The sequence below is a fragment of the Rhododendron vialii genome, chromosome 7a, assembly GCF_030253575.1.
Source record: "Rhododendron vialii isolate Sample 1 chromosome 7a, ASM3025357v1".
Lineage (NCBI taxonomy): Eukaryota > Viridiplantae > Streptophyta > Magnoliopsida > Ericales > Ericaceae > Rhododendron > Rhododendron vialii.
The window spans coordinates 8,262,137-8,288,231 of record NC_080563.1 but is presented as its reverse complement, the minus strand read 5'-3'; the positions used below and the strand labels follow the sequence as shown (position 1 = coordinate 8,288,231).

The 26,095-nt window shown below is 38.7% G+C and overlaps 1 protein-coding gene across 1 annotated transcript; it reads left to right on the top strand.

Moving 5' to 3' along the window:
• The first annotated feature begins 134 nt into the window (after positions 1-134).
• On the top strand, positions 135-25,741 carry LOC131334791 (DNA-directed RNA polymerase I subunit 2). Its single transcript, XM_058370037.1, has 27 exons — positions 135-495; positions 1,605-1,693; positions 1,783-1,905; positions 2,098-2,174; positions 3,032-3,095; positions 4,383-4,453; positions 7,394-7,471; positions 7,565-7,610; positions 8,504-8,684; positions 8,774-8,826; positions 8,984-9,057; positions 9,214-9,331; positions 11,077-11,164; positions 13,660-13,778; positions 14,346-14,473; positions 14,569-14,648; positions 16,210-16,451; positions 16,523-16,687; positions 16,842-17,006; positions 17,112-17,186; positions 17,616-17,719; positions 17,800-17,875; positions 20,454-20,582; positions 20,657-20,797; positions 22,504-22,716; positions 24,242-24,556; positions 25,173-25,741. The coding sequence occupies exons 1-27, from the start codon at positions 213-215 to the stop codon at positions 25,584-25,586; spliced, it is 3,711 nt and encodes a 1,236-aa protein (XP_058226020.1). The 5' UTR covers positions 135-212; the 3' UTR covers positions 25,587-25,741.
• Positions 25,742-26,095: the final 354 nt, after the last annotated feature.

Here is a 26,095-nt window from a genome sequence, read left to right as displayed (position 1 = left end):
CGTTAGCGTGCGTGAACGGGGAATCTTGGGTTTTTTCCTTCGTTATTTCCCCCCGTGACAAAACCGGTCCCCATAGCTAACCCGCACCATATCCGGATCCAGTACCGCCACGCGCCCATCTCCCACAACACACAACCGCTTTTTAAACCACCGCGATTGCCATCTCCCCACAAAAACCCTAAACCCTCCTCGCCGAAAACCGGCTCCCTCCAATGGCAAAACGCAACAAAAACTCTCCCGTGCCAGAAAAACCCTCCTCCTCCACCACCGCCCCCGCCACCACCGCCATGGCAAGAACCACCGCCGCCGCCCCCCCCAGAAGGAACAGAAAGGTGTCGAGGAGAGCGGCGCCACCGGACTTCGAGGCGCTGAGAGAGCTGTTCAAGCACCACATCGAGTCGTTCGATCACATGCTGGAGTACGGAATCGAGACGATGTTCACGACCATCAAGCCCGTTGAAATCATCGATCCCCTTACGAACAAATCGCTTCGAAATATCCTTTTTTCACTTGTTATCTAACCCATTAACTAGTATTCCGTTTGGCACTCTGTTGTGTACAATCTAGCTGTTTGTTTTTGAGTTCTGGTTTTGTGAGGTGTTAGGTGGCGGCTCCAGGGTTTTTTTGTTTGGCATACGAAATACTTCCTACTCCGTAAATTGTAGGTACAATAATAGTTGTTGAAAATTTATCGGGTTTCATTGTTTCGTCGAGCTATATTATCTACTTTTTTGAAATTCACTCTGGCTTTATGATTTGGGATATTTCTGCTTGGGATGCATATTATCTACTTTTTTGAAATTCACTTTGGATTTATGATTTGGGATATTTCTGCTTGGGATGCATTTTATTTGGCTGTTTTCTGGACGACTTGGAGCGGATATTGCACTGATAAGTGCAGACAGTATTAGTATGTAAAAAATATAAAATTTTAGTATAATTTTTGAAACCAGCTTCACTTGAACCCCTAAAAGTGTGGCTGCCCGATATAGGTGGCTTCTGGTTTTTTGTTCCCTCATGAAATACAGCTCAAAAAAGCTGAAAAGACTGATTTTTTAGAACCGCCTTATGTTTGTTTTTTGATTTCTGTTATTGTGGGGTATTTGTTAGCTTGCTTCTGCTTTTGTCTTACCCAAAACAACTGAGAAAGGATCAAAAGACTGGTTTCTGTGGATACCAGTTTTGATGTTTATATATATATATATATATATATATATATATTTTGGGGACGGTTCTACTCACACCCATTTTGACACCTCACCCTTTTGGGTCTCACTGTGCTATTCTGAACCCTTTTTTTTGATCCGTTGATCTTGTTTAAATGAGTAAAATAGAGGGCCCTGCAAAAATTTAGCTCATTTTGATATCGGTAAGGGCTTGATCCAAACAGTTTTGCAAACACTAGTTCTTGTAAAACTGTTTGGATCAAGCACTTACGGATATCAAAATGAGCTGATTTTTTGCAAGGCCCCCTATTTTACCAATTTAAACAAGATCAATGGTTCGGAACATCATAATGGGACCCAAAACAAAATCGGGTGTCAAAATGGGTGTGAGTGGAACTGGCCCCATTTCATGATGTTTTCTCTTGACTTGTATGGTACTCTCCTTTGGAGATTCCAAACCTGAAATATACCCACCGCAGAAGGAACGCAATCTTGGGAAAATGCAGGAAGCTTTGTATCCCTTTGAAGTAAGTGGTTACCTTCGCATGTAGATTCACTTTTCTGTTTATTGCTATTTGACTGCACTTTATGGACTGAATTATGTCTATCATAACAGTGCAGGCAAGCTAAAATGTCCTATGTGGGGAACTTCATTACGGATGTCTGCTTTCAATATGACAGCAATGGCCCCATTATTAGGGAAAAGTTCAATTTTGGTCAATTTCCTATAATGTTAATGGTAGGTGGTTGCATCTCTTTTGTCTAGGAAAAGAATAAATAGCTCAGTTAACTTAGCATCGGATTCTCTGTCGTCTTTCAAGGCTAATGTATCTCCTTGCTGGATGTCTTCACTATTGAGCAATGTTTTCACCTAAAGTTCCCAGTCACGACCTTGATTAATGTATCGTGTGTTGAATTTACCACTATGTAGTCCAAACGTTGTCACTTGAGAGGTGCCGATCCACAAAAGCTAGTTTCTTGCAAAGAAGAGTCATCAGAAATGGGTGGGTAAGTTAATCCTACATTCCTATTGGTTCTTTTTTGGGTTAGCTATTTTACATTCTTATCATAAGAACTCTTTCTTAATTACTGTGCTATATATTGTGTTCTTATTGCATCAATATTAGTATTCCAATATATCTGCAATTTGGACAGATGTTTTTTTTTTTTTAAGGCTCAAAAATTTGTTAATCTTTGAATAAGTATCAAGCAAGGATCCGAGACAATCCATGGTGGTTGTGGTTATGACTCCCAAAATGAAACTAGGAAGAACATGTTGGACTTTCAGTGGCTTTTAATTTTTGAATTATGAGCATTTTCTTTAAGAAGAATGAGGAACTACAAATCACCTTTAGGAGTGGGTCTAATAGAAGTCAAATAGACTATCTATTATCTATTATAATATATAAAGGGAGAGGTGCCTTTGGTGTGAACAAAATTGTGAAGCCCTGGTACAAAAGTGTTTTCCACTTTGGTCCTCAATAAAATCAGTTTTTGCTATTTGTTTGACAATGATACAAGTAACTGTTTAGGATAAAAATGTAAAAATCCCTCTCACGCAACCGCCAAAAACCCACGTTTCCCTGGATTTTCAGTTTATTGTTTGTCAAGTTGTACTTAGTTGTTTCTGATATGTTGATTTTAGATTGCCATAGTGAATGCGATATGCCTATTTACAATTTTCTTTATCCAAGTTATTGTCTGGCATGTCTGCGTTTGTTTATTCCATACTCTTTTATGTTCATAGTTTGATTTGTCTTTCAGTCCGGATGTGGTTTATCTTTTCTTTTGCATAGCAGAACATCCTAAAAAAGACTAAATAACTCTCTTGCTTTCTGTAATCATTTGGTTTTTATGCTTTGTAGGTACTTCATTTTGAATGGGCTTGAAAGAGTCATTCGACTTATAATTCTGCCAAAGCGGAACTATGTAAGTAATGGTCCCCCTCACATAGCCTGGGTGTTACATTCTTTGCTCTGAACACATGCCTTTTGGCTGATTAATTCCTTTTATATATGTCACTCTTCTCTATTGACCCCCCATTCTAATTTACTTTCTCTAGAATTTCACTTTTTTTTAGATAGGGTTCATTTGATGGACAGTGACTTGATGGGAATAGCACATTTACTTTATGTAGTTTAGCTTTGTGTTTTTGTGCGTGACAGAAACACTGATGTTGTAGAACAGGAACTGATGAGGTGCCGCCGCGTGTTCTATACAAATATAGCTATTGTGATTTAACATTTTGCTCTTTGACGAAAGCAGCTATTCATATGTTGATATGTATAGTAATTTTGTAGAAAAGGAACTAATGAGATGCGCCCGTGTACCATACAAATCCAACTTAAACGGAGAAAAAAATAACAGACTGTACTTAGTGTACTACTGTACTCTAGCTGCAGTAGAGTCATTTGGCATGAGCTCAGTTTTTGGATTCTATCATTTTTGTTTCTAGTTTCGTCGACCAAAAGTAGAAATAGCTATTTGCTGACTCTTCAATATGAGGTTTCTACGTCTGAAGGATTCTAGGAGAGCTCATTGGAAGAAAGGGAAAAATAAGATGTCCCTGTAGACTAGTTCAAAATGGAAACGTGATACAACTCGATTTTGCCTTTACATGTGATGTCTCTGTTCCACGCCCTTGGGTTTCCTCTCCAACTCCCTCCCTCCTCCAAAGCTGTTCTTTTAAATTGGTTGGAACCAAATCTGAAAGTTACTCACCATTCCCTTCATTAGTTGATCCTTCCTGATAAGTATCCATTGCTGTCTCATAGTGATAAGTCTGGAAACCGGACAGAATCCTTGTAGTTGTGTGATTCCTTGTGTAACGTTAACTTCGGCAATCAACAATACTGGTGATCAATTAATGTTGAAGAAGACGAGACAAATGGCAGCATGGTTGGCTTGCAAAGGCTTTTAAAGTGACGGGTGACAAACCTTTCAAACTAATCAAATGCCTAGCTTTGTTGATCAATTACTGTTAATTTTGTTGATATGCATTTAAAAGGAGGTGCTAGGGAAAAACAACAAAAGTTTAGCTGGTCTGACTTGTTTTAGAGTTCAAGGAGTGATGGTAGGAATTGGGAAAGTAGTAGCGTCAACCAAGATTCTGTGCTAAATGTCCATGTTTGTGTAGCATAACTTGAGTCTTTCCCTTTTGCCTTTTGGTTTAATTTTTTTGATGGTTTATTGCTCAACTATTCTGTTTTATTGCAGCCAACGAGTATGGTTCGAAATTCTTTCCGTGATCGACGGGAAGGATACAGTGATAAAGCTGTTGTCATAAGGTTTCTCTCTCTATATCACACATGCAGTTTCTTCTTGGCTATTATCTTAGTTTCCCTGCCTACTTCTTCTTATTCTTCTTCCTCTTCCTACTGCCCTTGAAGAAAAACCATGAAATCTATTGGGGGCTTCTTTTGCTTATTACTTGACTATAGTGATTTGTCATTTTGTGCTGTAGCATATATGCGCTACTGATCTATTTTTATAAATCTATCAGCTAGTGGATGTTTTGATGATGAAATGTTTCATTTATTAGTTATTATCAGATGTTCAATTACCACTAAAAAGTGATTGTATTAGAAGAAGAAAGAGAGAGATGAAAAAAAGAGACCTGATTAGTCATCAACCAACGCCTAAATGACAACCTCGAAACATCCCACACAACCAGTAAAGCAAGATATTACCAGTGTCGCATAAACTGCTTTTTCGTTATCAGTCATTGATTTCCTCTTACCACCTCCCACCTCTCCCATAATGTTAGCTGATTTAATATCAGCTTCCTCCTTTGTATAATATTCCCTTAATTCTCATTCAACAACATTTAATTACACGAGGAGAATGAAAATGTCCGAGATGGTTGGAGCCCTTTGTGTTTGCCGATCCTTTTGGCTATGATCCTGTGGATGCTTTCAGCAGTAGGTCGTCTTAAGAAAGCAGGGTAGAGCGTCAGGAGGACTAGCTTCCATGAATTGGGGGAGGGAAGGTGCGATACATTGTGAAGGCAATTGACCTTTTACATGATGATGAGATAATTGTCTTTGAAGGGAAAGAAGCTTAGAGAAAAAGTGCATGCGAAATTTGCTTTTGTGTTTTGCAGCTCTTTTAAAGTTTGAAGGCTAAGTTGTTTCAATTTTTTGTGGCAATCGCTTATGCACATTTGTGGGGACAATTTGGGGACAACGCCAGATCTATCGAAACGTAAAATGGAAGCTTGAGGTGAGATCTCATTGCTAGGTGTTAGTTGCAGAAATGATTACTTTCTAGAAGTATTGGGGGCACTTCAACATCCTCTACGGTGGCTGCTTCTTGCATCAACTATGGTTTTGCAAGACTTTATGACTGAGTGTTTAGTTCGCCACTGTATAAATGATCCATAATTTGTGGTCTGTGCAATGGTGTGGATGTTTGGTAGGTCTTCACCATGGATGTGTTTCTAAAAGAGTATCTGGGGCGCTGGGACACCCTTTAAGGTGGTTGCTTCTTGGATGAGTTATGGCTCTTGGAACACCTTTGAAGATTAGATTGCCTCATGATAACAATTGCTTAATATTTATGATGTCTGTACGACTGTGCGGGATGTGTGGTGATCTTCTTCTGCTTAATAAATAGATAGTGGGCAGCTATGGGTTGTCATGTGGTTTTTCCCAGCATTTAGTTACCACTGAATGTCTCTAGAAACTATCCAATGTATATCAATGTGGTAGAATACTAGGCGTTTTTCTTGTTTAATTCTGCGTGATAAGGGAGTGCAAACATATGCTTCAGGTTGGAGAGTAATGACCACAGCTCCAACGGTGGTATGTTGTGCAATCAGATGTTTAACCAGCTTTTATCATTGCATGTTTTTCAATTATGCCTTGTGGCAGTGTCTTTTTGGTCATTTCTTGATTGAGCTGAGCTGAGAGATTGATTCTTTACATACAAGTGGAGGTAATTCGTAGGACTGTGCTTGTCCCAATTGTATGTGCTATTGAAAACTCAAGATATGGTAGAAATTTTGAAGTCAAATAAATTAGGCAGGAGTCAAGAATTATGCTCAACTTGGATTTTGTTTGGGTTTTAGTTTCTTTCGGAGGTTGTGGGAGAGCCTTTTGCCTTACTTTGTTACTGTGGATGCCCATTAGATTCTACAGTAGAATGCAAGGAAGCTTATTGTAAGTGGAAGGTACAATCGGTGGGAGGAATAAATCTTCACTTTGATTGTTGCACTTTTGGAGGCCCCGGTCCTTGTGGTATAATGGGCATGGGGCAATGATATGTTGTAGGCCAGTGCGGAATGGGTTTGCCATTCAAGTTGGGCTTTGTTTCGGGAATGTGGAGAATGCGGACGTGGAGTGATGGCAACATGGATCTTGGAATGCTCTTATTGGCAAGTCATAGGTCTTTTGGGTTACTGTACAAGCTAGATGTTGATAAATTTCTGAAATAGAGGTTAGATGATGTGATTGTTTAAATCTTGGCCGTGGAATTCCTATGCTCTTGCAGCTGAGCAATGGTAGTGCGTGAACTGGCTTTGGGCATTTTCTTCTCCATTTTTGAGTTCATTTCTTTTTCATCCCCTCTATTTGCAAACAGTCCAGGTTTCTTGTTTTCGTGTTGGTCCTTGAGGGTGAAACCCCTTTTTGTAATAACTGCTAGTCTGCTATACACAAAGTATTACTGCAAAATGGAAGAGCAATAACTCCCACCTTGTTGTGGGACCATCTAATGTTATATTGTACTCTCTCTGTGTGCCATTGGTTTCTTTTCCAAATTGTTTTATTTCATAAGTTTCTTTACTTGCAAATTTTACCAGGCCTAGTTTGCAATTCTCGCTCATTGGAGTTGGTTATCTATCCTTGGCGTGAGTTTTTTTTTTTTTTTTTTTCTGAATTGTGTTTCAGCCATGATACGGGAACATTTTAACTGGTCTCCCATAATCTCTAGTTTCCGAAGCGGGATGCGATGCCTACTAATTTTCCTGTTTTATCATTTCTATTTATGGTAACCATTTTGTTATATGGACCTATCCTATATTCTGACTGCTGAAAATGGCTCAGAAACAACCGTATTCCAAAATTTCCATCATTTGTTTCTCCCGAAATAGTATAAGTTTCTGGAGATGCAGTTCGTAAACCCTTAACTGTTCCAACGTATCTCTGATTCTGTTTTGAACTTCTCACGTGGTGACATGCACATATATTATCTGTTGCTTTTGTTGTGACTGTAATTCATATCTCCAGATGTGTCAGAGAAGACCAATCTGCAGTGTCAGTTAAGTTGTATTATCTGAACAATGGAAGTGCAAGACTTGGATTCTGGTGAGCCAAACTACCTGTGGCTTAATGGAATAGAAGTTTTTGCCGGTGTGTTCAATTACACCTAAAATCTACTTGCTTCCTTCACATCTGTAGGATACAAGGGAGGGAATATTTGCTTCCGGTGGGCGTTGTTCTTAAGGTATTGCGACTCGTGTTAGCTCATTTTGATGTTATCATGCTGTTTGCTGTTAACAAAGCCTTCATGCAGGGTGTTTATTTGTATCTAGTTATTTGTGCCCTCCATTTTTTCTTTCATGGCTAACATTACTCCTGTTGTTGTTTCAGGTTATTTTCATGTTAAACTGGAAAGTGTTTTTTTTTAGAAATCCTCATGAATAAACTTATGTCTAGATTACATTATATGCATGGGAGAGGTAATTGGTTCAGAGTGACCATGGATAGAATTTCTTGGTCAAATTGATGTTTTATGTACTATAAATATCAGAATTTCAGGGTATTCTTGTACATATGTTAATGTAATGTCGTACTCTGTGCTTTTCTTGTTTGTTTATGTATTTGTAAGTCTGTATTCTAGTCTTCACTCTGGCTGGCATGTTGTTTCTGGTTAGTTGCTCGAATCATGGGTTGGCAAATAACTTCTTGCATGTTGAACAGATTTGCATATTAGTCTGTATAAATCTATCTTACATACTTTGAGTTCTTACAAGTGATTTTGATTTGCTTTTCATTGGTTCTATTGGACTTCTGATTTGTTTTACCAGGCCTCTAGAACTACTTAACTACCTTGGGTGTCATGTGATCATGTCAGTTCACAATCTTCGAGAAATATTCCTGACAAAAGTCGCTAGGTTTTTGAAACGTACTTCCTTATTAGCATAGAATTGCTTAAAATCAATTGGCAAAATTTAACAACGGTTTGTGGTTTTGTTTTCCTGTTCTGTAAGTACCTTTTTGAAATATTAAGTGCAAAGTGACTATCTATCTTTCTCTCTATCCCGTAACTACCGAATGACTCGAATACAAGGTTTATAGGCATTGTCATTACTAAAGTTTCTTAACTTTCTTTGGCAGGCGCTTACTGACACTACTGATCATGAACTCTATGTTAGTTTGACGTGTTGCTACAATGAAAAATATAAGGGGGAAAAGGGGTGTGTAGGCACTCCACTCGTGGGTGAAAGGGTAAAAATCATTCTTGATGAAGTGCGGGACTTATCTCTTTTTACTCGCAGCCAGTGTCTGCAGCATCTCGGTATAAAATTTTACTGTTCATTGTTGATCACTTTCCTCAGTATTCACTTGATTGCCACATTATGGACTTTGGACTTCCTTCTTTTTCAGGAGAGCACTTCCAACCTGTGATGGTTGGACTGGAAAACAAAAGTTTCTCTTTTGTGAGTTCAGCATTGCTATTATTTCTTTTTATTTGGTTTCTGCTAAAAATAGTGAAAGAAGACGAAGTTTAATGGAACTATGGACCTTCACATTGGAGCGCTTATATTGGAATTTGGACAGTTTATGCCTGATGGTTTTCTTTTCTCCTCTATTTAGGTTGCGGATGCTGTTCTAAAAGATTACATATTTGTCCACCTTGACAATAACCAGGACAAATTCAATCTGCTCATGTTAGTTACTTTCTCAACTTAAAGATGTTTTGTAATTTGGCTCATTCGTTTTCGTTGTTCCTACAGTTTTTTACGTACATGGATTTTGTTTCTCTTCTATTCTTTTTTGGTTGGCAATTTCTACTTCATTAGCTAATTAACAATCTTTTTATTTAGCTTTATGTTGCAGAAGCTTTTCTCTCTTATAGATCACACTTCTGCACCAGACAACCCAGATTCCTTGCAAAATCAGGAAGTGTTACTGCCTGGTCATTTAATTACCATATACCTCAAGGTAGGCTTGAACTTCATTATTTTTTTTTTTGCCAATTTGTTTGATCTGTTTTCTTTTGAAATGAGTTGAATTAATCTCGTTTTTATGTAGTATGCCAATTTGTTTGATCTGGTTTCTTTTATCCAGATCTTGTACCATGTAGCTAGGTTTCTTTTACACTGTACAATTAGAGTGATACTGATATATTGCCGAAAATCTATCATACTAGATGTTATGTAATGTTGACTTATGAGTTAATATGCGTGGTACACACAGACGCATGCAATCATTAGTCATTTATATGTAGTAATAAAACTATAGGGAATAGAAGATCTGAAGAGGGATTACACAAAGTCATGCAGTAGTAAAGGAAGTAAGGAGATAAACATAGAGTAATGGAAGAAATTGGATGGACTAGGATATTGCCCCGATTATATCTATTCAGCTATTAAGTGATGGTCCAGATGTTCGTACTTGTGCATTCTTGGGCGTATTTTAGTAGAAAGTTATGCAAAGACAGCTAAGTGACAAATCTCTACTTTTCAGTGGTGGTAAAGTGGAATATTGGTTTTTGCAAACTAAATCAGGACAATGATACCCCAATTGAATGCTGAGCCTATGCATTGTATTTGTCGTAGGAGCTTGAGGATACAAATATCTCCTTGCCGAGAATGTAAGTAGTGAGAGTAGTACGCTTGCTATGATATCCAGAATTGTACGATCCATAAAACAAGGATAGGTGGGAGACAACGGTGCAACAATGTCAATGCCTTTTTAATCCGCTCCTCAATCAATGTCATTAATGTGTGTTTTGCATTTAGTGTTGCTTAGATGTAGCTATTACATTCACCCAACATGACCTTATTTTGCAGGGTGCCTAGACATTTGTCATTGGGTGTGGGGCCTTTTTTGTGGTGTTCTTCGTCATTTTGTGCGAATATATATATATATATATATATATATATATATATATATATATATATATATATATATTTTATTTTCAACTAAGATGCTGGGATTCACCGACTCTTTTAGAGTATCCAACTCAACCAATTGGCAATGAGTTGAGGCTGCTGAGGCTTGTATGCTAGTTTTGGAGGTTATAATTAACAAATGTGGGACAAGCTCTAACACTCCCGGCACGTGTGACCCCTGACCCGTACGCGGAGAAGTAAACTACTGATCCATAACATAGGGATCACAACGAAACAAGGTGCGCTTAAGGCTCGAACAGTGAGGCAATTAGTCAAGAGGGTCTTGTCCAAAAGCCTGGCTCTGATACCATGTTAAAGCATCCCACTCCAAATGAGTGGAGGCTGCCCCAGCTTGTATATTTTTTTTTGGAGGTTATAATTAACTAATGTGGGACAAGCTCTAACAGGCTCCACGGCGGTTTTTTTTTTTTTGGAAGTTGCACAATGGTTGTTTTCGGTGGGCAGGTTGTGGTGTCTTTTTATATTATTGTTTTCCCCCTTTCTCTCTGATTCATAAGGATTTGCATCCCCTAGCATGTTCTCAAATACAAAATTATTTGGTGCTGATAAAAAGAACAAAGAACATTAACATGAGACTTCATTTAAATTGTCAATATACTTCAACAAACCAGCTGCTATGCCTTCGACTTTATTTTTTCCAGAGTACTATCATTGTAGTAGATGTTGGTTTTTCACTTGTTATATTCACAGGTGTTATATTCTTCCTTTTGAGTCCGTGTTTATGTTTAGTTGCGTGATGTACAAATTTTGGATTGTATTCTGTTCTTGTAGGAAAAACTACAAGAATGGCTGCTGAAGGCGAGAGAACTTCTTCTAGAGGAAATTAATAGCGAGAACAAAAGTTTTGATTTCGGCAGCTGTATGTTATGCACCTCTTTTTTTATAAAGCTATATCAACTGTCATTTTCGTTCTGCGCCAACGTAAATAATTCCAATATTCGATTATCCGTTTATTATGCTTCATATGGTTTTGTCTGGAATAGGAATCTCCTAGGTTCTCTGTTTTATACAGTTGGATGGTCCAGTTTTTGCTTGTTGTAACTTGAAGGTTGTTTACAGTTTTTTTCATGGTACTGCTTGAATATAAAGTGTAACTTTAGGCCAGAATAGGCACTGCGCTGCTGTCAAATAGCGCTATGATATTTGGGAAATGGGATTGATAGTCTGTCCTGTGGAACATAAACATGCCTGTGCAGACTGGGGATTATTATTGCTAAGTTTTCAATGTTCTGTAAGCCATTAATAGAACCACCAATTTTGTTGCAGTCTTGCAGATTTCCTTTCTTTTTTGAAACTAGTGGACAGAGTTGACTAGAGCTTGTTAAGTTCAGCAAAGTCAATTAGGTTACATCATGGAACCAGCGGCTGCAATTGTTAGAAGAGTTTCGTTCCGATCCTCTTTCTTTAGATTTTGGAGCCCTTTTGGAAACATGAAATGGTGTCAGGAGATTTTGACGGCATTGGATTGAAACGTTTTTCTCCTTGAAAGATTGAACGGAGTGACCCTTATGGAATGAAACAAAAGCCTTAAATCCCAATCAATTGGGTTGGCTACATGAATCTGTGTTCTCCATTTAAGAAGAAATCAAAGTTGTTTCTGACAAGGAGGCACATGCTCTAAAAGAAGAAAACCACGACACAACCACCCTCCCAAACACTCACACAAAGGGAAAAAGAGGGGGGAGAATTGTATTTGAATCTAAAGCATGCTTATAAGCAGCAAGACACTGACAACTATAGTTTGTGTACCACGACAACTTTTCATTTTGGTGCAAACCAAACCAAAACCGAGCCTTATGTCCCAATCACTTGGGGTCGGCTACATGTATCATTTTCCTCCATTGAGCTCTATCAAGGGTCACTTGTTCACACAAACCCATTATACTCATATCTTTGCGCACAACAGCATCTAATGTCAATTTAGGTCTACCCATCCCCGTAACATTGCTACCCAAAGCTATCCTATCCGCTCTCTTAACTACTGCATCTCCTGGTCTACGGTAGACATGCCCAAACCACCTTAGCCAATTTTCCCTCAACTTCTCCTCTATAGGTGCTACACCTATCCTCTCATGAACCGTTTCATTTCTAATCTTGTCTCGTCTAGTCTTACCACACATCCACCTCAACATTCGCATTTCCGCTACACTCATCTTGCTCACCTGTTGTTTCTTAATAGACCAACATTCTGTCCCGAAAAGTATTGCTGGTCTTATGACAGTTCCGTAGAATTTTTCCTTCAATTTTGGTGCACTTTAATCATAATTAAGTAACTAATCAGCTGAAACAGAAGGGGTTGCATCAAGGATTTGTAATTGATTGGCCGTCCATTGTTCAGTCACTTCCTCCCTTAGTTGCAGGAATCGCCCAAATTGGCGACGCTCCCCGACAAGAAATGTGATTCCGCGTTTCTTACTTAGAAACATGACCGGAGCGCATTGCCCTTGAGACGGGATCGCGCTCCGTAGGGAGATGGGAGCTTACGGTTTGGGGCGATCTGAACAAAGAAGAAGAAAGAGTGTTAACAGAGCAGGACTAACGGACATTATCAGAAAATATAGTTGCAGCTGTAGATCACATTGGAGCAGGTCTTAGATAGGAGCAGCAGCTGCTGCGGCATTCAGAAAACGAAGTAGAAGATAGATCTAGGGTTGAATAATGTTGTTGGGCTTCTCAGGCTTTTCTATTTGGTAATGTATTTGCGTTTGTTGGGCTTCTGTATTATATAGAGAACTGGGGGGTTTGCTGGGCCTCATTTCTTAAATATTAGGTTAAAGACTTAGGGCTAGCCATTTATACGAATTTGAGCTATTGATGTGAGTTGGGCCAAATCTCCCTCTAAAACATTAAGGGACAAATCACACTTCTCAATTTTATAATATAATTTACGCATATCTTCATCTAAAAATAAATCCTCCCAACCTTAGGAGCTTCTAGGTACCTCTGCTCCCGCCCTCGCTTCGTGCAACTAAGCTTCCTCCTGGGTTTAGCATCGAAAGTTTACAATCTTGTTAGAATGCTTTTTAGACTGTCAATTCCAATGGTTACTAGGTTGAATGTCATTCTATTGTCCATTTTCTTACAGCTCTAGATAGCAGCTCCCTATGGAGTAATTTATTGACTTACTCGTATTATCATACCTCATATTTGACCTATGTGGATTTCTCTGGGCTTAGATGATATGCGGTTTCAGTAAAGTAGCATCCAGAATTGCAAATGTGGTAATTATTTGTTTCACCCTGGACTAGATGATGTATGTGTTCCGCTAATTTGAGACCAAGTTATTTTGCAGAAATAAATGTTTTCGTTGAATGGCATATTGTTTTCCAACCTTTTTACCTTTATGGAATGCAGTAGATCAGGTGAGGAAGGTCATGAATAAAAGTAATCCTTCAAGACAGATCAGCTCAGCTGTTGAGAACATGTTGAAAACTGGAAGACTTGTTACGCAATCAGGTTTAGATTTACAGCAGGTATTGGCATGCAGTGATTCTATTCTGCTTTTTAGTAGTTAACTTAGTACTAAATGCCATCCTAAGATCCTCTTATTCTGTTGAGAATTGTTACATGATGCATAACGTAATGATTTATGTGGAGTTTACTTCTTTTTTCCTATTCCATTTAGCAAATACCTCTGAAGAGGATAGATATTTCAGGGTAAAAATTAAAAGGCCTAGATTATCCGATCATAATGATCCCAAACCTTTGGTATAGAAGTTGTCATTGTACATGGTCTTTTCTTTTCAGGAGATCCCAGTGAGGCAGTAGCATTCAGAATAAAGAAGTTTGTGTTTATCAAATCATCTGTTCGAAGATAATGCAAAAGTTTTTTTTCCCTCTATTCGAACCACTCTACTGTTGTTTGTTGGGAGGGGACTCTTAAATCAGCCTCGTCCCCCTTGTCCTTCGACATTGGATGGTGGAATTTAGTCGGAATTTTCTAACCTTGATCTCTGTTTGATTGGTATCTCCAGTTCGCGAATAGGTTGCTTCTAACTTGTAATATATCTGGACAGTTACTGATTGATTATCTTTCTTAGAGAGCTGGCTTGACAGTTCAGGCAGAGAGGCTTAACTTTCTCCGCTTTATATCACATTTTCGAGCTGTTCATCGAGGGGCTTCATTTGCAGGGCTTCGCACTACAAGTGTGAGGAAGTTGTTGCCAGAGTGTGTATTTCTCCTCTTTGATTGGCAATATATATTCATTCGCATGAGTATTTATTTCTCTTTTTCTTGCTTCCCTGTTTTCCAATGTTATGCAGATCTTGGGGTTTCCTTTGCCCGGTTCACACTCCTGATGGGGAGCCATGTGGGCTGCTGAATCATATGGCTTGTAATTGTCGTAAGTCCTTTCTATTCGGTTGTGTAATATTTTCCTGCTGATTTTTTACGAGTATGTCGCTTTAGTTGTGTATGCAGTTATGCCGAATGGGAATCCTCTCCAATCAATATATGTTATGCCAGGTGTTCCTGAAGGGTTCTATTTGATGGGAAGGTCACTTGTTTCATGCCTGTAGTTACTTGTAATGCTAAAACCAAATGAGAAAGCACCTTAACGAATACAGGGAGAACTGTTAGGTGCAATATTTTCCCGTCACTGACTGCAATTTCCTATGGAAAAAGTGGTAGCAGAAAAGTAAAAAAAAAATCGTTTAAGAGTTGTATGACTGTTTGATTGGAAAGCTTCTCTCTCCAACTGAGTTTATGCGATTAGCACAACCTCTGAAGCATGCATACTCCTAATAGTCCCCGTACTCATATCAGATAAAGATAGGTGCCCAATACGGCTGGATATGCCTGAGAAGTACCAGTGATACGTTTCGTAATTTTGTGATGTCGGATACGCTGGGGCTACAACTTTTTTTTTTTTGGATAAGTAAATAACAATGTTAGAAAGAAGGCGTTAAGGGATGCTGCCCGTATACAAAAAGGCCAGAGACAAAAAATCCCTATACACCACCGTGTGAATTGAAAAGCTTAAATCAATCTTAGAATTGATCAACAGAAGGATTACATTCTCCCTTGTCCCAACTATACGAACTATTCACCCTCTAGACTTTTGATTCTAAACAAAGGCTTTTCAACCCCTTCAAAGGATCTCGAATTTCTCTCTCTCCAAATGACCCACATCAAGCATAGAGGAATCATAGCCCAGGCACGCTGCCTTCTCTTTCCACACCAGTACCTCTCCAAGAAATTTAGAGTTCCATGACATTCCTCGGCATGACCCATTGCAGCCTGAACCACGATAACACCCATGCCATTGTGCAATGAATTAGAAGGTGATCAACCGTCTCCACATCCATTTAGCATATACAAAACCAATTAACAATAATTCTCTGCCTTCAAATCAGATTATCGGTAGTAAGAATCTTAACTTGAGCTGCACACCAAACAAAAAAACTTAGCTTGAACGATGCCATTGTTTACCAAATTGTTTGCTAGGGACAGGATGAATTACCCCTTCCACATAACGCTTGATAATAAGATTTACTTGAAACGATCCTGATTTAGACATCTTCCAACGCATCTCATCCTCCCCTTCGCCTATCCCTTGAATACCATACACTGTAGCAAGCAAGGCCATCAAAGCCGCCTCCTCCCAATTGCGAATTTCCCTTCTCAAACGAATGTCCCGTACTGTAACCCCATCATAAAGGAGGAGGTAATAAGAAATAGTTGCATCCCTGTTAGAAGCCATTCGATAGATTTTACGGTGAAAACAATAAAACTTTCAAAGAATCAGATGAATCCCTCTTTGCCCCTGGAGTTCTGATAATGGTACACTTTCTCATGTAATGTTAGAAGTTGCATATTCATTGAAGTACAAGAAGAATTGTTCCTGCTTCGTGAATTTCAAGAATGTAGAACAAATTTTTATATTTATCACTCTATTGTGCTAGGTATCACATCATACTACGACTCACAAGGCAATGCTAGGGACTTCTTCAAAATGCGAATGTCTGTCCTCAGTGTTTTGGTTGGAGTTGGTATGACTCCTTCATTGCCAAAGCTCATGCAAGCTGGTCCTCCTGAAGTGCTTTCTGTTGTCTTAGATGGTCGTGTTGTTGGCTCCATTCCGTCTGATATAGCTGACAAGGCTGTCTCTCACTTACGGAGACTGAAACTGTCAGCAACCTCAGGGGTATGTTTTGCCTGATAGCATTAGTTTCGAGTTTGTTTTTCCGCGCATAATGCTTGTATTGTATATGTCAGATTCCTGTTGATTTGGAGGTGGGATATGTTCCTCTGAGCATGGGTGGAGCGTATCCTGGTTTGTTCATATTTACATCTCCATCTAGATTCATTCGCCCTGTTAGAAATATTTCTGTTCCTGCTGAGGAAACAAATGACATTGAGCTTATTGGCCCCTTTGAACAGGTAGAGACTAGATTTCTTGTACTTTTCCATATATCAAAGTGATTGTTCTCTATGTAATAAAAGTCGAACTTGTTTGTAGTCTAGTTTGCATGGATTTCTATTAACTACCACAATTTGCTAATTGTTCAAGGAATTATCTGTGTTACGTGAGTAGGTATATATGGAAATAAGGTGTGAAGATGGTGGTGATGGAGGAAGGGGGAATAATTTACCTGCCACTCATGAAGAAATCCATCCAACTGGAATACTCAGTGTAGTTGCTAATCTCACACCTTGGTCTGACCATAATCAGAGTCCACGTAACATGTACCAGTGTCAGGTTTTCTTTCAATGTTCATTAAACGAGTTCTTTGATCTATTTGTGCTTGTACATGGAAAAATATAACATGATCGGTATTTTATTTCCTTGTTCAATTATTTGTAGATGGCAAAACAAACAATGGCTTTCTCATCTCAAACTATTAATTGCCGAGCTGATCAAAAAATATATCATCTTCAGGTACTGTTATGGTTTTCTATTGGTTTCTTATTCCATGGGGAGGACTGGTTATTAGTTATAGTCATCTATGCTTGGACAGTTCTTTTGCCAATCAATCCTTGTTTGATTGTATGTTAGATTCAATTTTTTTGTTTGACAAGAATATTCTTCCATCGATTGGGTACTAGAATCCACGTCCAATAGATATGTATTATGGACATGAATCACATGCAGAGACTCTAGCTACATTTGAGAAGTCTCTGCAATCTTCCCTGCCATATTGAAAGGTAGATTCTTTTTGATATGTTATGTTTGAAGAAGATATCACACCTCTCATGTGAAGAGGTCTTATGCCAGGGACTTCAAGACTCTGTGTGTGTGTGTGTGTATGTGTGTGAAGAATATCGTAGATACAAATATTTTCATATTTCATGCTGTAATGGTTCACAGACTCCTCAAACTCCTATTGTACGCACGAAAACATATGAAAAGTACAGCATCGATGAATTTCCACTGGGGACAAATGCAATCGTTGCAGTTCTGGCATATTCAGGGTAAGCATCTTAAACTAGTATTTTGTGCATCACTTTTATGTCATGGCATATGTGTGAGGTGTTTCTTTCACATTTTGCAGTTATGATATGGAGGATGCCATGGTTCTGAATAAATCATCTGTGGATCGGGGGATGTTTCATGGGCAGATTTATCAGGTATGCAATAGTTACTTGACATTCTGTGGGTCAAAAAGGTCAGGAGTTTCTGATATTTTGTTGATCTTCTAGCATGTGTTATGGATTACTCATTTTTAGTTAGGCTTATCTACTTTTTTGGTCCCTACAAAATAGACTCGGTTTCATTTTCGTCCTCACAAAATTTTGTATTTCAATTTTGCCCTTGTAATGTCTAACCGATTTCAATGTTACCCTTCCGTCAAAACTTGGACGATAAATGCCTAAGTGGATAACAGCAAAGTGATTTGGATTGTGGGACCCTCTTTTATACTTCTTCCACACCTGTAAAAACCCTAAATCCTGAATCCCCAATGTATGTGAAATGTCCATCTACTGGAAAAACCCATGTCAGATTGAACTTGATATTGACTTTTGGATGGGGATTGTTCTTGCTGTTCTATACACATCACCTGGAGCAATGTATTCTGTTAAATCTGAAGGGTAAGCAATGGACATGTTTTTTTGTTTTCCTCAGAAGTAATCTCAAAAGCTGCATCGTATAAATATGGGGAGTCATCAGATCTGGCTCAAACTTGTATCATTGTCTTATGAAATATTCGCCGTGGGAAATTTTTGGCATTGAAATGACCTCGATGCCATTGACAAACGCTATCGAGCCTTGGTTGTGATTGAGGCACCAAAATTTTTCAGGAGGGTGAAACCGTTGGATTCAACTGATAAATTGTATGGGATTGTGGAGGGGAGGGAAGGGTCTTATGATTGGGCTGTGGCTGGCATTTTGAGTTTTCTGATGAAGTGAGGAATTTGGCATATGGGTCCCATTTCCGGCTGCTGGCGTCGGTGGCCACATGCTAATACAAAGGATGTTTGTGATTTAACGGTGGTCATGAAGATTGAGAAGGAAATGAGAGAAATTAAGATGTGGGTATTCGGATTTGAGAATTTTGAGAAGGAAACGATTTTTGAAATTTGGAGGGATTTAGGATTTTGGGGGGTGAAAGCTGGTCCCATTTTGCCAGATCACCAAGCCGTTTGCCACTTGGCCATTTACCATCCAAATTTTTGATGGAAGGGTAACATTGAAATACATTAGATAATATAAGGGTAAAATTGAAACAAAATTTTGTGAGGATGAAATTGAAACCGAGCATATTTTGTGGGGACCAAAAAAGTAGATAAGCTTTTAGTTAAGTTGTTTAGGTATACTTTCAAGTATTATGTATTTTTTGTTTTTATTGCATTCTTTCTTCCCCGTTCTTTTTTTTGTCATTTTGTGCTCCTGTCCTTTCCATGCTATGCTGCAGCGTTTGGTTTGAATTTGTTTCGTGAATCTGGTCATCTACTTATTTCTCTATCTTCTTCTCAACCAACAACTTCCATGTCCCAACTCAACACCCCTCTTTTGGCGCCATCACCATCATCACTTCCCAATTTCAATCACTGCGACCATTCCACCTGCATATTCCTACCCCACTACGGCCAGAACATCAACAGCCACCTCTTGTTGTATATCCTTAATCTCTCTTCTCATTCCACCACCATTGATACATGTTTATCTTTATACGTCTGTGTGTATAAAAAAAATAGGTTAGAGTTTTTGTTTTGGTCCAAGGAACTATGAACTTTTGCTGTAGGTGAAAAGATCCAAGTAAGGCTGATTTAAAATTATCAGTTGAGGGCAAATATGATGAGCAATGGGATAGGAGGAGATATCGGGCATGGACAGAGGCTCAAGGATGCCAGTCCTTGACTTGGAAGAATTGCCATCATACTGTGTATTTCTACATATGTTTACAAAGCAAACATTGCGTTTCCCAAAATCTCGCAAAGTATTGAGGGGGTTGGACGAGGAAGAGGTAACATTGGGTCCACCGGGGAAAAAGGGGAAGGGTTGTGGGTGGTGGTTGAGAAAGGGCGGGGTCGCAGTGGCTGGGAGAGTGGAGGTGTTAGTGACAGTGGTGGAGGAGAGGGAGAGGGTTGCGATGTGGGAAGAGAGAAGTGGTGGCGGTGGGTTTGAGATTTTGTTTTCTTTTTTGAGCATGGAGAAAGGGATGGAGGATGTTATCGAATATGCTCCAATCCAGTCCAGTCCATGATAGGATTGTGATGGATGGTTCTACTGATAATAAAGTAATTGTGATTTGGAATGTTTATGGTGGAGAAGTTGGATTGACAATAGGTTCAAAGAGCGAGTGAGAGTGTCATCTGTATGGTATTTTTTAAGTCTGTTTGAGAAACCATTGGAGATGGAGGGACGGTGGAGAACTGGAGATCAATACCACATTAAGGTTTGGGTTTTAAGTTGAACAAATGAAAACTTGGATTTTTTACAAGGGTCAAACCTTGGGCTTTTATGTAATTTTTTTCCCTCTTTCTCAAGTTACTCTCCACGACCTTATTAGGTGTCAGTGTTGCAATGAACCTCTTGACTCGAGGAAGTTGTATCACCCAGCAATGGCATAAAATCTCCAATTTCCAAGTATGACCAACAATGAGCTCAAGCACATTTTCTCTTTTCATAGGAACATCCATGGAAATTTATGATATGATTTGCAGTGTTAATACCTCTTCACTCATATGAATTGCAATCTCGCAGACGGAAACTATTGACTTGGCAGAACAAGGTAGCAAATCATCTCGTTCGCACAGAATGTTTAGAAGAAGCAATCTTGATAAATCAGTCTCTTCTTTGATTGATTCAGATGGACTTCCATACGTTGGGCAGGTTAGGCCTATAAATTGATTAATTTTTGTGGTGATTTTTTCCCTATATTTACCAACTCTACTCTTACTTTTCAGACATTAAATCCGGGTGATCCATATTGTAGTGTCTATGATGAGATAACCAATGCAACAAAACTTACCAAATTAAAGGGTTCGGAACCTGTTATTGTTGATTATGTTGCTGTTGATGTGAAAAAAAGGAAACAGCTGCAGAAGGTATGAGCGTTGTGGTGTGTTGTGGTTTTTTTTGATGTCGTTGGGGTTGCAGGATTACAATCATCATTTGTTCAAGGAGTATTGTTGTTGTTACCCACCATGTTTTCTTCCTTTAGCTGTTATGCCCTGAAACATCTGTGCATTAGATTTTTTTTCTTGCTTTTATGGCTCCCTTTGATGTTAAGATTTGCATCAATGTTTCCTTTCATGTTGCCTACATGGACTCTTACTTTCTATGAATAGAGTGGGAAGCGGTTATGCAAGTATTCTCTATACAAACCAGCAGCAGTCTGATGGTCAATAGTTTCTTGGGTTTCTACTTTTTAAACTTTTACTGTAAACAATGATCTTGCTTATCAATACATGCTATCAAGTTCTCCATAAGGATGCTTTGTAGTTTTATTGAAATAGTGTTTCAAACTGACTCCATTCTTTATACTCATATTCCTTGTTTCAATATTCCTTCTCTTAACTCTTGCTCATTGTCACTTTCCCTACTTTCTCTTTTTTCTCTAGTATTGGTACGTGTATATTTCTACTCTACCCTTTCGATTCCACTTCTTTTTCCCTTGTATGTATGTGAGTGTGTGTGTGTAAGGGCGCACGTGTGTATTGCACTCTCACTTTCTCTATCTTGAGGATTCAAGATATTTTGAAGGGTGCCAACAAACAGGGGCCTAAGATGTTTTCTGATAATATCAATAGCAATATACAATTATCACCCAAAAGTTCAAAAACAAAATAAAGAAAAGCAAAACTCTTCTAATGCTGAAAATAGGAGGAGGTGAGCACTCATCCTTTTGGCAAATAATGGTGGTCTCTCCCCCGTTATATGATCTTTTATTCCCGTCTCCACAATCATCACATTGTACAAAGAGGAGCTACCACCAGTGTTGACCTTCATCTTAGCCTTCTGAGCTATGTTTTAGGGAGGGATGTTGAGGTTTGGGAGGACATGGGGGACATGAACGCATTCATGTTCCCCCACCTTTTTATATCTGGTGTTTGCTTGCGCTCTTAGCTCTAGATTTGTAATGTCATTGGAGATTTTAACCCTCAAAATGGTGGATATGTAATACCACCCCCAATGGCATTACATTTTCATACCACTGGACATGCTGCCATCCTTCATCTATTGGGTTAAGATTTATCCTCCATCTTTTATCCCCATGCTATCTTACTATGAAAAAACTCAGTTTCAGAGCCTATCTTGTATGCAAAGGTACTGCATGTTCCCTTAGCCTCGACATGTTCCCACTTTATATCTGAACAAAAACAAAAAGCTCCTGTACTTGCATCTTCATCCTCAATGTTTCATTTAGCAGTAGCAAAATGCCAGATATCTCCTAGCATCATAGGAAAAAACACATGAACGTGCATCCTGTGAGATGCTTTGGTCAGCATCCTTTCATATAAAGTAGTAAGTAGTAACAGTTTGCTGCAGGACATCCATTGACTCGAATGAAAAAAGTTTGTTATCATGCCATACCTGAAAGTAAGTTGGCTGTTTCTGTAGTTCCATTACCATTCTCAATGCCGCTGCGTGATGCGATGGCATTATGCTGTGATATCTTACTCGGAACTTTCCCTTAATTTGGACTATATGTTCTTTTTTCCTTGGCAAGTTGTTTGGTTCATATGTTTGATAGTTTATGCATTAACACGGTTCTTTTTTTTCCCTCTTTTTTGTTTGTTTTCTTGATCAGGTCAACATACGTTTCCGACGTTCCAGAAACCCGATAATTGGTGATAAATTTAGCAGTAGGCATGGACAAAAAGGTGTTTGCTCACAATTGTGGTCAGATACTGATATGCCATTTTCAGGACATACAGGAATGCGGCCAGACCTTATTATCAATCCTCATGCATTTCCTTCAAGAATGACAATAGCAATGCTTTTGGAATCTATTGCTGCTAAGGTAACCCCAATAAGTTTCATTAATTGGTCAGAAACGTGGAGTATAAATAAAACTGTTCCACCCTTACGTGATGTGTTAGATCCCATGAGTGTAATTGTATTCTAATACAACTGTCGTTGAATGCTTTGATGAATATCTCTGTTCTAGGTGTCCGTGAGTTGAACTAACTTGAAATTTGTGCTTAGGACATCAGTTGTGTATTTTTCCTGATTTTTTTGTTAATTCATGCATAATCATTTGATAGTTGAGTCATGCTTAGACTATGAAGCACGGATATGCCGAAAGTAGTCGTGTACACATATTGGATACTTTTGGGAGACCAATACGCGCCCGATACGTATTAGATATGGCAAATAAGTATCCTGTATTAAAATTGAATCATTTTAATTTTGGATACACGAGGGATACGGAGGAATACAATGGGATATGTTTCAGGATATGCCGGGGGTTAAAATGAAATTTTTTAAAGATCAATTAGAAACTTTGAGGGGAAAGGGGTAATAATAGAATGCCTAAACAAGTCGACAGTACAAACCCTAGATCGATTCTCCAATTCTTTGTTTCCGAGATCAATTCACTAGCAAGGGTGATAAACAAGCCAAACGAGCCAAGGAGGTAGTTGATCAAGCTTGGTTTGATAACTTAACGAGCTTCAAGAATATGTTTGAGCTTAGCTTGTTTATGAGACGAGCCAATCTCAAACGAGCTTCAATCAAGCCAAACATGAGCCGATCTCAAGTAGCTTGAATTTTTTATACATAGTAAGCCGAACGTAGCTTGTTCAAGCTTGGCTTGAAATCTTAACGATCTGCAGAAAAATGTTTAGGCTTGGTTTGTTTATCTAACACAAACCAATCTTGAACAACCTTTTAACGAACAAACATGAGCTCAGACTCGAGTAGCGCGGTTCATTTAGCAGCCCAAGGTACCTCTCTCTCTCTCTCTCCAATCTTGAACAACCTTTTTACAAACGAACACGAGCTCAGACTCAAGTAGCTTGGTTCATTTAGCAGCCAAAGGTACCTCTCTCTCTCTCTCTCTGTGTGTGTTACTTAGTGGTTCAGTGGTTTTATTGTTTGTACATATTGGAGATGAAGGTACAGAAAATCACAGATATAATATGTACAAGTCACAAAAATGTATAATTAGGGTTTTACGCCTAGTAGGAGTCTAATCATTATAAAATATATAATATAAACAGTTGTATCCCTGACATATCCGTATCCTATTTTTTTAATTTTTTTGGGTTTAGCCGTATCTCTGTATCCGTATCGTGTCGTATCTTTATCCCGTATCCATATCTGTGCTTCATAATGCTTAGTACATGTGTTGGTTTGTGGCAAACTTTGCAAATTTAAAATTGAAATAACCGGCAGATGCCGCTCACACATGCTTAGTACTGCACCAATCATGTCCTCATATGGCCATATTTTCTAAGTTTCTATCTCAATTCCTTAGCATGCCCGTTCTATTATCAATGCATAGATACCGGAATTTCTTAGTGCTGACTTTAATCTTGTCTTAGGGAGGTTCCTTAGATGGGCAATTTGTGAATGCAACACCATTTTATAGCACATCAAAAAAGGCGACCAAAGAGTCAGAATCTGAAGTGCTGAATGCAACGTATTCTAGCTTGGTAAAGAAGGCTGGCGAAGAGTCAGAATCTAAACCCGATTCGCTTGTTGATGAACTCGGGTCCATGTTAGCTTCTTATGGTTTCAATTACCATGGTTTGGAGGTACTGTACAGTGGGGTTTACGGGACAGAATTAACTTGCGAGATTTTTATTGGACCTGTTTATTATCAGAGACTTCGACATATGGTTTCAGATAAATATCAGGTGTTGTGCTTTTTCTACGTTTCACATCTTGATTATTTTGCCCTTCAGTATTTTGAGTTATAATTATTTTGTCTTCCCAATATTACAACTTTTGCTGGCTCTGCCATATAATCTTCATGGTATGAATTGACGACCATAATAAGTAAATTTAAATGGAAGCCAGAAATTTGGCATGTAGTTGATTATTACTTTGTGTGTAGCTGATAGATTCTCTTTTTTGCATGTACAGAAATTTGTTCTTGTAGCATAGATTTGGGGTGAGAGTGCTTGTAAATAATGATAGCAATAACAAGGGAAATCAGTTGGATGCTATCTTCCTCCCTGCATGTAGGGACCGACTTCATCTACAAAAATCGATATTGCCTGTAGCCTTACCGCATGTGTACATCCATTGAGTTGAATTTGTCCTTTCAGCTTTGATGGTGGTGGTGTTTTTTTCTATACATCTAAATTGTAACTTTGCATGAATTTCTAATTGGTCACACCCCTTCCCCAAATATCCTACACCAATAATCTTTTTTTTTTCTTTTTTCATTTTGCATATGTTGGTCTTTGTTGTAAATGACCCAAAAAAAGAGCTTTATGATTAAAAACTGATCCTCTTTTTGGTCAACAGGTTCGGTCCACTGGAACAATTGACCAGGTTACTAGGCAACCCATTAAAGGAAGGAAGCGTGGAGGGGGTATTCGTTTTGGAGAAATGGAAAGAGATTCCCTCCTTGCTCATGGTGCTGCTTATTTATTGCACGACAGACTCCACACTTGTTCTGATCACCACATCGCCGATGTCTGTTCCCTGTGTGGAAGCATCCTCACGACATCAATCATCCAACCGCAAAAGCGAGCTGTGAGGGAGATCGGTGGGCTCCCACCTGGTAGGGCCCCCAAAAAGGTTATTTGTACAGCCTGCCAGTCAAGTAAGGGAATGGAGACGGTTGCAATGCCATATGTGTTTAGATACTTGGCTGCAGAATTAGCTGCTATGAACATCAAAATGACACTTCAGTTGAGTAATGGAGCAGGAGCCTGATACACCTGTCTTGGCTGCAGAATTAGCTGCTATGAATTAGTTTGTTTCCCTCTGTTGTACAATTTGATCATGAATGTGGTTTGTTTTGTTTACAATTAACCAAATGTCAAAACCTTTTATTGGTTTATCTATCGATTTTTGTTCAAGGTGATAAATTATTCTGTTCTTGTGCCTTGTTTTTGGCTAAGATCTACTGTTAATCATCCTTATGGATAACAGTATGAATGAGCAACGTAGAGAAAAGAAGTTACTTGAGTTTTGCGTTCTGCATTGGGATTTTTTTGAGATATTAAGAACCCAGTGTGGGGTATAAAGAACAGTTATTTTTGCCTAGTCAGAAGAATTATGCTTGGGGCCTTGCAATGTTACTTGAGGCGACGGCTTGGATGTAGAGAGGTGGCCTAGCATTGATCCAGTTTTATGATTGGAATATGTTCTACTTATATGCATCACTTATAGTACGGCTGTGTTTGGATTATCGCCATTCAAATATTTCTTGGCATTTTTGG